At 39.5% G+C, this 13,960-nt stretch overlaps 1 protein-coding gene across 4 annotated transcripts in view; it reads right to left on the reverse strand.

The window, feature by feature from the left end:
* Window positions 1-13,960, reverse strand: part of LOC125888332 (limbic system associated membrane protein) — a 639,477-nt gene that overhangs the window by 1,962 nt on the left and 623,555 nt on the right. For all 4 annotated transcript variants that reach the window (XM_049575617.1, XM_049575618.1, XM_049575619.1 and 1 more), the window contains one exon: window positions 5,362-5,510. In XM_049575617.1, coding sequence (XP_049431574.1) covers window positions 5,362-5,510 — 149 coding nt within the window. The remainder of the gene's footprint in view (window positions 1-5,361; window positions 5,511-13,960) is intronic.

Genomic DNA, 13,960 nt, shown 5'->3' on the forward strand with positions numbered 1-13,960 from the left:
TATGTTACGTATGTACTTCCTCTGAACCAGTGATGACAAACTGTCAGAGGTGTTTGGTGACATCTGGTGGCCATGTTGTGCTATTGCCTTCCTTGCTGTGATGGAAGTTCTAGACTAATTCATGCTTCAGAGAGCATAAACTGTGGAAATATAAGTATGTTGACCCTGGGAGTGCAACACACTGCAGCTTTAGAAAACACATTCAAACAGACAAATAGGTGTGAATTTCAGGGGAAGCAGGGGACACGCCCCCCTCAATATTTATAACGTGCATTTCTATTCCCCACAAAAAACATTTAAGTAGCACAGGAGTTTTATTTTGACAAAATTACACCATAAATCGCTGCAGAAAAAGCACAAATTGGTGCACAAAAATTGATCAGAATGTTTGATGCTCCAAATTTTCCTGTGGAGCACCCCCAAACCCCCTGTTTCATATGTGCCCTCCCAAATGTTGAAATAAAAGCTTCACCCTTGAAAAAATACAGAAATGCTGCGAGTCACACAGAACACAATGGAAAACAACTTGTGTTTCCGGGGGACATGAAAAAGCGACACACATGGGGGATACCGTTGACAAATTTCCAAATCCTAGAATGGTGAAGAAATGACCCACCTTATCCTCCTACCCTATGCTATGACTGATTAGTACTTGTTGCCTTTGTTGGTTGGAGTGATAAGGTTTAGGCGAGAGGAGTAGGATTGGTCAAGGTTAGAGTAAGAACGTCAGGGTAAGCCAGGCAGAGGCAGAGTACGGCAGAATAAGAAAGGCCGTTCCTTCACCATCCTAGGATTCACAAATTCATATACTGTTGCCATGTGGCTCTTGAAGTTACTTAACAATGTATTACTTTTGGTTCAATGTTCTGATTGTATGATTCAGATGTTGTTACAGTTATTTGCTGTTAATCTAACATTAGCCTTATGCCGAATACTAGGCTACCAATTTGAATTTTGGTACATAATATCTGAGTGGTTCAACCAGAACATTAAAACAAAACTAAATAAGAAAAAAGTACCTACAATCTTAGCTGAATTTCGTTTGGTAACTAATTTTTGCTCTGTTCTGTGCCACTTGTAGTGTTTCTATAACTGATTGTGTTTGCTCACTCTACAGTGTTTTTTTTTTAATCCTTAATTTGTCATTTTGCACATCTTTGTCAAACTGCAGTATGGTGAGCTCTCAGGGCCACCGTAAAATAGGATTTCAAAGGTGAAAATTTCCATTACATCACAAGAAAGAAAACTGTGCTTGCACTGCTGTCTGGCTTTAAAACTTCGAGCATGTTGCAATTGTCTGGTCAAACCCCCGTTATCACCCTTGACAGACATTACTTGATCTGTCAAGTGGCATCCACATAAATGCCAGGACCCAAGATAGTCCAATCAACCTGTGGTTTGACCCAGGGAAAACTGCAATAGTAATCATTCAAGGTTTTTAGTGATCTCTTGGGACATCCAAATAAAAAGTAAACTATTATATACTTAGTGGATCAAGGTAAATACAGGGTTTCGAAATTTGGGGCCATTTTGTCACAGAATCACACAGAGAAGTGCATATATCTGCTCCCGAACATGATAGTTTCACATAATTTATGTTTAAACATTGGTTTTCTAAGATGTTCTTTCACATATAACCATCAGATACCAACTGTCCAATTTCCCGTAATGTTTTCAGGCATAACAAATAGAAGTTTCCACTATTGCCCTGTATGTGTTTCCTATCTCATCCCATCTCAGACGTCTTTCTCTGGTACATCATCATTAGACACAGCATTCCATATTACTTTTGCAGTTGATTAAATACATTGTTTTAAGTGAATGAAAAGTTGAGTGGCATAGAGTAGAATAGTTGCTAAAAGAACCAGTCAGCTCACACACACTCTGTATCTCCACATCAACCCTTCAACTCCACTGCACTACAGCCCCCTACATAACTCTCAAACTTACAATGTATGGTGCCATAATAGTTGCTAAATATATACGGAAGAATTTATAGCCAGGATACACGTACAGGAGCAGTGTGGCACTAACTGTGAGTGGAAAAATTGGCAAAAAAATTGGTTGTGGGTAGTAGTACCCCAAATACAAGTTCAATACATCAGAATATCCTCTTGAAAGGTGTTTTACTGAAAAGGTTGACCCCAAACATGAGGGAAAAGATGCCTAATTTGTTGGTTTGGTGTACATAGACCCTCCGATATTAACATTATTTCACCCAGACCATGTAACTGTAAAATGTTAACACTTTGCTTTTGTCCTTGAATTAATAATGTTTCAATGAATCCATGAAGATATACCTTTAATACATGATGCAGGAGGGTATCAGGACCAATAAAAACTATGACACATTACTATTGCAATTTATCCTTTGTTTGGCCATTTTTTGAGTTAGATTGACTGGACTAAGGTTTCCCAGCAGAACATTGCACTGTAACAAAACAATCACTGTTATTCACTTCAGCAGCCAGTGGTTTTAATGTTTTGGCTGATCTGTGTTAAAGCCAGTGACATGTTAAAGTGGTTACATGTTTTTTGCCTTCCAGTGGCGAACAATTGATCATAAAAGGAGAAGGTTTAATAAATATTACAAATACTAACCTATTTATGAATATACCACAGTAATCTTGACATTCTTACTTGTGATTTTTATGCATTGCAATCAGTGTTGGGTAAGGGTTACTTTAAAAGTAATCAAAGTACGTTATTGCGTTGCTTTTTAAAAAAGTAACCAGTTACTTTACTGCGTTACTCCCTGAGTAAAGTAACTCAATTACTTTAAAAGTACTTTCAACATTATTCCCTGAGAAAAGTAATTCAAGCACTTTTAAAGCACTTTTGAGTATTCTACATTTCCTGTTGGGCAATGAACCACAGGGCGCTAAGCCTACATTTTTTTGTCTCTTGCTCTTCACTGAGATCCAATTCTCCCATCACAGCCGTCACTTTGACCAGTAGAAACACAGAACGATCTGCTGCCGTAGACAACTGTATGACAACAACACCCCAGCGTTTTTAATATTTCCTCTAGGGATGTTACCACACAGAGTAAAAGGGGAAATGATGGTGTGAAACAGCAGAGGCACTTTGTCAACCCGCTGAGTTAACCTTACTGTCATTAGCATCAAGCTAGCAAACAATGGTACATCCTCACGGTCGGACATAAAGTAATAACATTAACAAATAGCGGCGGGGCTTTTACTCACCACAACTGCAGAGGCTCCCAGCTTCATTTGAAACAAACTACATTATAGACGGTCCGTTATTTATTAATCCCTCTGTGTGTTTACATATTTACTTTTTATCCGCTCTGTTGTCTTTGTAAAGTTAACATATTGCACCATCATTTCAAACTCAACACTTGTTTCAAATTAAAAGCCCCTTATAACCTCGGCTAGAGAATCCCTCCATTTTCTAAATAGGCTTTTATTCTGAAACATTTGTCAGAACTTCCTGTGGAAGATACAGTAGCTTGACAGTTTACATATGGCGCTTCAAATGTAGCTCCTGCCATCTGCTGACGCTTTTAGGTGACTACAACAACATGTCGGCTGGCACATGAACACACACACAGTGACTCAAATAATAGTAAAATAAAAATAGGACAAGAATAACCCGATGACATCACACACACCATGAAAGACGACCGAGGATAATTGGTGAGTACCAGCGTGTAGTGTGTACCAGGCATAAAAGTCCTGAGTCTGAAATATGTCTGTCAGCGAGTCCTACTCCACCTATTTAGACTCCACCATAGAAAACAGCAGCATTTTTCCGACCACGTAGCGAGCCACAAGCTCCGTGGCTTCTTTCAGACTGATAGGTTTAACGTTATCTTCGTTATTAGAACCAAACCACAGCCGTTGCTGTTTCAGAGCTGAAGGACCAGCGTTCTAAAAGTAACGGAAGTCACTGATGTCTTGTTTGAAAATGTACTTAAGTATTTGATTACTCAAACAGCAAACTAACGTGTTAGGTTACTCGTTACTGCAAAAAGTAATCAAAGTACTCTAACGCGTTACTTTGTAACGCGTTATACCCAACTCTGATTGCAATACTGATTTGACTGTATTTAATATATTAGCTATTACGGAATATATACATAAACCAGGTTGTAGTCCTTTTTCGATAACACTTTACTTGAAGGTATCTAGATAAGAGTGACATGACACTGTCATAACTATGACATGGCACAGTCATGAACCTGTCATAAACATTATGTACATGTCATAAACGTTTATGACTGCTGTCATGAAGTGTCATTCGGTTTTTGTAATGACAAGTTGACATTGTTTGGGTTGTCTTGATTATGACAACTTGACATTAATCAAAGTGATATTACCAGTCTTTGTCGTTGCAAGTTGACATTAAATTTCTTTGGGATGTCCTGATTATGTCAACTTGACATTAACCAGGATGGCATTACCAGAAGATGTCTTTGTCATAACAACTTGACATTAACAAGAAATGCACATCTATGTTTATGACAGTTGACATAATGATTGATACAAAGACATCTTCTGGTAATGTCATCCTGGTCAATGTCAAGTTGTCATAATAAGGACATCCCAAACAAATTTAATGTCAAGTTGAGTTAACAAGGACAACTTCTGGTTATGTCATCCTGGTTAATGTCAAGTTGTAATTATAAGGACATCCCAAACAAATTTAATGTCAAGTTGTCATAACAAGGACAGCTTCTGGTAATGTCACTTTGATTAATGTCAAGCTGTCATTACAAAAACCGAATGACACCTAATGACAGCAGTCATAAGCGTTAATGACATGTACATAATGTTTATGACAAGTTCATGACACTGTCATGTCATAATTATGACAGTGTCATGTCACCCTTATGTAGACACCTTCAAGCAAAGTGTTACTCCCATCACCCATATACCAGATGTCACCTTCCCTCTCCAGCCATATTCCTGGATTCCCATGAGGGTTCAGTTAAATTACTCTCACGCAGAGTTGAATACATTGTTCGCCAAATGACTGAAAATTCTACACGGCAAGTTTCAGTTCTGGTTATAGCTTCCAATTGTTCACAGCACACATGACTACAGCGAGTTTCCTCCCTGCTGGTTTTCAATGATTCAGTGAGGAAGTAGGTTAATGGAATTAATACCTCAAAGTCATTCAGTCTCACCTTGAAACTCTCAATGATTTCAATCATCGTTTGCTGTAGAAGTGAAACTATAACCTTGCTTTGATACCTGACACTCAATACTGTGTTATGAAGTATAAAATCCTTAGAGGCATCAAGGGGAATGTGTCATGCTGATTTATTTATGAAAACAGGAATCTCCTATTTTGGATTCAAACTGTGACTCAAATGGCAGCAATGTCTATACTCACTATAGAGGAAAAGACTGGCATTCTGGACACCCAGTCGGTTCGAGGCCACACAGGTATAGTTCCCATAATCCTCTTCGGTGACGTTGGCAATCACAAGAGTAGTTGTAGTGCCAAGAATCTGGATATTGATGCCCTGGGCATTGGACAGCCTGGAGAGGAGAGACAGACCAAAGGGGTGCCATTTAAAGTAAATTGCAAAGTAATGAAAATCCAAGGACTTTGGGGAGTTAGTGACATTTTGGGTAAAATAATAGTGTCTGCAGTGACTGTGCAGGTAAAGGAGACAGGAGACTTCATTAGAACTTAATTAACCAACAACGTATGCTGATTTTGTACTAAAAGAGACTTTTCTTTTTTTGGAAAAAAAGTGTCATACTTGTGGCATAAAAACAGATTTAAATAGATTAAACAGATTGTCAACCTTACACCAACATGGCACTTTTCACAACATGGCTGACAGGAAACAGCTGTTTTCTGACTGGTGAGACATCCCAGAGACACAGTACTGCTGCCTCTACTATGTAAAGTCATATTAAATAGGTTTTATTTTAGTCTCTTCACAAAATGACTTAATGATGCATTCATTTTGTCGACATTTTACATTTCTGCTGTATTTTACTTTGTACAAATTACGTTCCATTTAACTTATATTTAATGTGGCAATTTATGCAAAACCACTACATACTGAAAGCTGTGAAGGTGACATTTGAAAGCAGCCAAATTTACATATCGCCTGTCTGTCAGGAGGATCAATTATAAAAAAAAAAAAAAAAAAAAAAAAGTACTCTTGGTTTATACTGAATATTACAGGTCCCAAATACATATCTGCCACTACACTATAAACCATCCAGACTTCTCAGGTCATCTGGGACAGGTCTGTTTCATGTCCCCAGAGTCAAGACTAAACATGACGAAGCAGCGTTTAGTTTTAATGCACCACGTATCTGGAACAAACTCTTAGAGAACTGCAGGTCTGCTGCAACTCTCAGTTATTTTTCTGTTTGTTGCTGCCTTTAATCAAATCAAATATTAATATCTTACACTGCACTGTAACTTTTATTCTTGTATTTTATACCTGTCTTATATTTTACCTTGTTTTTATTTTCTATTCCGCAGCTCTTTAATAGCATCGTGTTTAATGTCCTTTAATGTGTTTTTTCACTTTGTTGTGGTCCTTTAAATGTTTTATGTAAGACACTCTGAAGTGCCTATTTGCCAAAATGTGCTCTATAAATACACATGACTGAACAATACACATAAAAAATATATATCACACTAATTTGGACAGACATTGTGATTGTGATATGAGTTGAGATTTTAGTTGAAACAGTAATTTTGTATATTGTCAAACTTTAATTAGTAGCCCAGGCTATTACATGCTTAAATAACTCAACAGGCTTATATTCAAGACAGGCCTTTAATTACTTTTACACAAAACTGTTGCTCAGCAAAGTTGGGAAATACGATAAAATTGTTAATTTGGACCAGTATAAATATTACTTGTATAAAAATCAGGCTTCCAATAACATATCAATTATGTGTTATGTTATGGCACTTGTTTTACAGCTCCCGGCTTACCAACACAACACTGCGAAAAACACTTTTGATTCTGTTGATCGGTGGACTCTTTGGGACTTAAGAAATATGAATAACTTACAGGGTAACTGAGGAATGGACACTTATTCTGACTTTTCTGACTTTATGACAGCTTCAGAGGAACAGAGTCACCACTTGTTTTTCTGTCATACCGGTAAATCTGAATGAATTACGGTCATCTCTGGTGCTCATGGTTTCGGTAAAATGAACCGAGCTAATAATGTGTAGCATTTCCATTTTTACAAAACATTTAAAGTTGTATGATCTAAACAGCTAACTAACATTAGCTCAAGTGGGTAGTCACCAATCCAGTTTTACACATCCAAAGAACTTCCACAAAAATGAGCTGCTTTGCAACCAGACCAGGCCTCTAACTGTGACAGGCCTTTATTTGCCAGTGTAGCCACACCAGGCTAGTAAAAAGGACTAGGCGTTTAAATGGGACAAAGCTTTTAATTGAAGTTTTACAGTTACTTCCCTTACTTCAGGAATATAATCTGTAGGCCAGGATCCAAAGCATATCAATGCTTTATTTATCACAGTATGTTGTGACACATTTTACCTTTATGAAAAAATTGCAGCTTCTGTGATTCAGATATCACTTGGCTTTACTCTGCAGCCTTAAAAATAAACTTGTCTTGCCTTACACACAAATAAACAGACCTCAAACAGCAAATCTCAATAATTGCAAAAGACATGATTTTATGTACTGTGTGTGTAAAGGTCTTCACACAGCTAACAGCATTATTCATATTCCATACTTTCATGCTGGAAATCACTTCGAAGTAGCAGGCGTCAGTGTCATGTCAGTGAACTCTCTGGGTGTAGGCGTTGTGATTGTTGTGAGGGAAGATCAGCCTCTCTCATTTTGGAACAAATCTCTTTCATTAACAGTCTGACATTGTGTTTACCAGACAGCAATCCTTGACCTTTGAATCATGTGGTGAGCAAAGAAGTTTGTATTTATTCATTTATTTATTTCATTGAGGTTTGTGAATGTGAGGAAAACACTGCCTAAGAAATGTCTGGATGGATGATTTCTATGTGGTGTTTGTTCGTCATTGTTCTCTTTCATTTCTTTGGTTGTCATCATCCCATTTTCAGATGGAAGATTAGTATTCTGCTGAAGTCCTTCCCTGCACTTCTGGGAGTCTTAATGACCACCAAACTTCTGCCAATCAATTATGTCAACCTTGAACCCCTTTCAGCACAAATTAATCAATACAATACGCTGACTCAGGCTGTGTACCTCGCTGATGAACTGTTCCTTACATCATCACAACCAAATAAAACTCTTTTAATAACACAGCCTGCATAATGGATTCTGCTTATTCTTGGCTGATTGAGCCCTTTCGTATCATGAATGAGGTGAAGTTCATTTAAGGCGCTTCAACTTAATCCTGCTTAAGTCTGGGTTATGTGGTAATCGGAATTGGAGCGGGGGGGAGAGGGAAGTTTGTGCTGACACACACTTGGCTGATAGAAAGTATTAACATAAAAAGGAAAAACGCACATCATGGCACAGCATAATTTGGGGCTCACTGGGGACTTGATAAAGTGCTGAGGTCCTTCCCATAGGGACACCTTGGGAATGGTGGCTGTGTGTGTGTGTGTGTGTGTGTGTGTGTGTGTGTGTATCTGAAAGGCAGAGAGCAAGAGCTAAGGGAGGGCAAGTGCACCAGCAGTGTCCCCACTTCATCTAAAAGCAAACCCCCGTCCCACGATAAGGCCAGCAGCAGATATATTCTCCAGTGTGTCTTCATGAGAGGTGACTGCACTATTAAAAAGGCCTGCCTGCCCAGAGAGCATGCTTAGAGACCCAGATAATACACAGCACTACAGGGAGCTGAAAGCAAACAGCTTTTTTTACTATAGATTACAGGGCATGATTGTAATGCAGTAGCAGGGGGATAAACTGACCTAAACAGGTCAAAAGAGATAGAACTCTCTTTTGTTTTCACACTGGAGGTTTCACGTTGGACCTTTATTTAATTTTTTTCACACATGCTTGGAGTTTAAATACCAAGCCACAGAAAACTGGAGCATTAAAAACAGCAAACTGGATCTCCGGCCCCCAAAGTGTGTCTCCTTTTCTATTAGCATTTATCAAGCTCGACATTTCTGCTGCCCATTTTAACTTTTAACGCGTTTGGCACGAGCAGATCTGCAGCCGGCAACTTCACTCACTTCTGATTTCAAGTTCATCCTCAAATATGCCTGTGTCTCTGCCAGCTCCCTTCATCTGGCATAATGGACTGGAATACATTATCAGAGAAGTTGGCAGAAATCGTGCACGTCTACCTTTTTTTTTTTTTTTTTGGAGGGACGTTTTTCAAGTGTTCTCACCATATCTGCATCCTACTTGTCCTTTCTTGCAGGCAGAGGGCAGCAGTGCTCCAGAGGATATCTCCAGTGATCCCGACTTGATGCACAGAGCCTCTCCGTTACATTAAACCCTAGATTGAAATGATTTGACCCCTCTATTTGGCGGGGGGCATGCAGTGCGTGCACGCAGGGCTGCGGTCGCAGGCCGGCAGAGATGAAAGACCAGAGCAAATCATCAGATGGACGGATTTGATTCTGTAGCGTGTGGGAGCATCTAAAGTAGGTTATCACTGCCAGAGAAAGTGACAGGCCTGTTATGATTCAAGGCCGATGATAAATGAAATCAAGTGGAGAGTCCTGCTGAGACTTGTAACCCAGAGATGATTGAAAACGGCTCAGTGCCTGTGACAGCCATGTATCAGCTGACAAAACAACAAACATATCTGTCTATCAAGTTAGCTAACAGCTCACGTCAGATTTTGTCATGTAATAAACATGGGAGACGTGATTTATTGCACAAAGAGCAGGAGCAACCTACTGTAAAAGATGCCTTAGTAGATCGACAATGATTGACTCTGCAAACTCAATACCAGGTACTCTTATGAATTATGAGGTTAACAAGAGAAAGTGTGTAAAATTGCACAATATTTCCTCTGCGCACCGTCAGATTTGTAATTCTTACTGAATCAGTCAGGCTAAAGGGGCAGGCAATTTACAGTCTCATCCAGATTCTATCATGGACGGCCAGTGAGAAGAGCCAAAAGGAGCAGGGAGGGTCATGACAGCCAGGTAGTAATATTTTTCAGTTATGAACTTCTGGCCAGCTGCTCTTGGATCATGATGTATCGGTCTCTACAGAGGCTAATGGAGACTCTGAGATCCTGGTGAAGTCACAGATGTGGTGAAGCAATGATTTATTTATGTTTTAGAGGATGTGCTCCGTGCTTCCATGTGGGTTTGTGGATATTAAGACTGACAGAGTGAGGATATGCAATGCACAAGGTTAGGTGAGTTAAGCCTCTCCAGTCAGTGGAGGAGAGAGGAGCGAGCTCTGCAGGCCAGTGTGTGTACACCAGCTTGTGCCAAACAGTTTGTTCGAACTCTGAAGTGTTTACTCCTTCAGTTTGGTTTGTTTGGGCAGGTGAGAGTGATGCTTTTCAAATTTGGCACTAGATAACTGGAGCAAAAAAATGTGGGCCTCAATGCTATTCCAAGAGAGCTGCTGTGTGATTTGTTTGGGGTAACATAACCCACCGAGAGGAAATGAAAAGTTGGAAGTTGCCAAACTGAACAGGTCTGGACCAAGAGGCAAAGATTTCCTGAGTTGTCGCAGTTTTAATAAAACATTAACATAGTGTGCTTGGGGTATCGGAATAGTTTTAATGCTAACTTCACTCCCCACATCAACAAATCAAAAACAAAAGATATTAAAAAATATAGCAGGGGATTAAGGAAAACAATAAATTAATGTCAAATACAGTGAGACTTTGCAAAGATAAATCCTGCATCTGAAGGGTATCAGTGATTAAAACATGAAACATGACACTTTAGTTTGTCAAAACACCATTAAAAGAAGGGATTAAAGAAACAAAGAATCAGTGCTAATCAGAAAATGTATAAATGATCAAAGTGTTGTGTCTGAGGCTTAAATAATGAGAGGTGACAATTCAAATCCATCCGTTCTAATTTATTTCCCCGTCTTCTCACGTTTCAAGTGCTTTAACTAATAGGACCAAAACGGTGGGGGACGCAAATTTGTCAGTTGCTAGTGCAGGTGTGACCAGTAAGAGTGCAAAGCTCTGGTTATTCTGTTCCAGCTGAGAAGGGATTTAATTAACTCCTTTATCACCAACATGGAAAATGGCTTGTTTCGAATGAAAAAAATAGCCATCAAGTGCATAATTAACACCCACTTTACAGGGTTCTTGTTTTAGAAAAGTCAGCCGCAGACTTTGCTTTCAACCAAATTATGCAGCTAATGTTATCTAACTAGTTACAGCTGGTAAAAATCTGCAGGCAGAGTTGTCATTTCAGCAGGCAAAATCAATATTTGCCAGCTGCAGATAAAAATACTGCTGCTGTCCATCGCTGTCTGAAACAAAGAACCCCTATTGCTTAAAAAATAGTACAAATTTTATGTGATAAATCTGGCTCTGTTACTGCAAACTGCGTAACTAACATGCAGATTTCAAGGTGTCCACTGATAACCTGTGTGTCAATGAGGTTAAACTGATTAGACGGGAACAATCGCAGGAGCCAGACCTTGATAATCAGGTAAATAAGACACAACAGGCTACAGAGCACTTGCTTTGATTCTTGGGGAGGGGACTAAGAAATTAACTAGCCAAGCAGGGATAAATGATATTATTATGGTGCATTAACATCATCATCATCCAAGGAGAAAGTGCAATAACACTTTCTACTGGCGCATAGGGAGAAGGGGGCAAAGAATAGGCACACAGCCAAAATCCTCCAGGGGACAAAACAACTGAGATAGATGGCGGTTGGAAACAACAGATAATGCAAAAATATTTCAACGACCATAAATCTTTCTTTTTCGAGCACTGGCGTGATAGGCCTATTACTTTAGAGACCATATCTGTGATAACACTTGTGACACTCCTCCAATATTTTCCTCCCAATCTTGGGTGAACTTTTACTGCTGAAGTTTGGGTGGGAGTGAAACTGCAGATCACGACGCTCTGTATGTGCAGTTTTTTTTTTTTTTTTTCCTTTTTTTAATCATTAGCCGTTCCTCTGTTCAAGTCTCAAGTCTCTGACTCAGGTGGCGAGTTTGCTGCAGAGGGCGGATTTCTCTCAGGTTATTAAATGATAAGTCTTGAAATGGAGTGACTGGGTCGTCACTGCCTTTGAATGTCATTACACTTCGGTCCTCTTCAAGTGTCTCCCAGATACATGCATGACACTTAAATTGATCGTTTTCGAATGAACATCTGTGTCTGGTCACACAAATTGTGATTTCACAGGAGACAGTATAGTGCCTGGAAGCTGATTTCCATTTCGGTGGAATTACTTGTGTTATGAGAAAAGGGGTTATTGAGATTTTCACTGACTACAGTATATAAATTGCATCCAGGAGGACACCCAGTCTGTTCTCCCTCAAAAGAAAATCAGAGAAGAATCCACTGCTGTCTCGTGCAGTTATGATCAATTAACAGCGGAGTACCAGCCTACTGAGTGATTAAGTGGGTGATTAGTCATTATCAAACTACACAGATGATGTCATCAAATTAACATTGGGATGTGACAATGGGACCACTGTGAGGGCAGATTTGACAAAGGGATCAAAGAGCTCCATTATAGCCACTGAGCAAAATGATACGGAGCACGCCTGGCACAGAGAACAAAGTGATGAAGCTGCTGCCACATTTGGGAGATGAGGAGGAAACTACTCTGGAGAGAGCATGTGGAAAGTTTCTGACCCAGATCACAGACTGGACCTCAGAGTAGTCCTGTTGTTTGAAGACAGCACAGAGATGCGTGCTTGTTCGGTGTAATATTCACCAAATATTAGCATAAGGAACAGTGTTCAATATGATTTTAATTTAGAAAGCAATGGTGTTCATTAATTGCTCATTAATTGTGCTCATAACAGCAAACAGTGTTTACAGCTGTCATTTTCATGCCTAAGTAAATTCAATGTAAATCATTGTTTTGCCTCATTATTTTAATGGCTGCAACATAAACAAAGTTTGTTCCTTGCCTCCAGGTAAGTCAGGTCAAGACTATTCCAAGGGGCAGTTCATCCCCAAATCAAAAATACATATTTTCCTCTTACCTGTGGTGCTATTCGTGAATCTAGATTGTTTTAGTGTGAGTTGCGGAGTGTTGGAGATATCAGTCGTAGAGATGTCTGCCTTCTCTCCAGTATGACGGGACTAGATGGCGCTCTACATGTGGTGCTCAAAGTGCCAAAAGAATACATTTGAAAAACTCAACAGCAGCGTTCCCTTCCAGAGATCATGACGTGGTTACTCAAGATGTGAGCAGTTTCATTCAAGAACTATTTTCTGTCTTCTCAACTACACTCGCTGTGTGTTTCCTGCACAGGAGGAAGCATGCATCTACTCATGGACAAGAGGCCTGTGCTTGCGACAGCGCAAGATGTAAACATTAATGGTGTCCTTCTCAGCTGAGCTGTAATGTTAGCTAACTTAGTGATAGGGGTGAGCTAGCAGTAGATGCACCCTTCCTTCTGTGTGGTGGGTGTAGTTTGGTAGTAAGAAAGTAATTCCTACATGAAACTGCTCACAACAAAGTCTGTGGAATATCTTGAGTAACCAGGTCATGACTGCTGGAAAGAGACATTGCTGCTGAACATTTCAAATGTACTTTTTTGGTTCTTTATGCACCACAAGCCAAGACCCATCTATTTCCATGATAGTCAAGAGGAGGCAGACATCTCTAATGCTGACATCTCCAACACTTGACAATTCACACCCAAACAACTCGGACTGATAAATAGCACTACAGGTAAGAGGAAACATGTCATTTTGATTTAGGATGGACTGTCTCTTTAGGGTTATTTCTGCAACCTATCATCACATGCACCAGCAGGACTCTATAGCACTGATCACAAATCAGCATGTTTCAATACAGAATCCACCAAAATAAACCTTAAAGTAAGTACTAAGTTCTGGTACTGAACTCATGACAC

Source organism: Epinephelus fuscoguttatus, linkage group LG5 (genome assembly GCF_011397635.1).
Source record: "Epinephelus fuscoguttatus linkage group LG5, E.fuscoguttatus.final_Chr_v1".
NCBI classification, from domain to species: Eukaryota; Metazoa; Chordata; class Actinopteri; order Perciformes; family Serranidae; genus Epinephelus; species Epinephelus fuscoguttatus.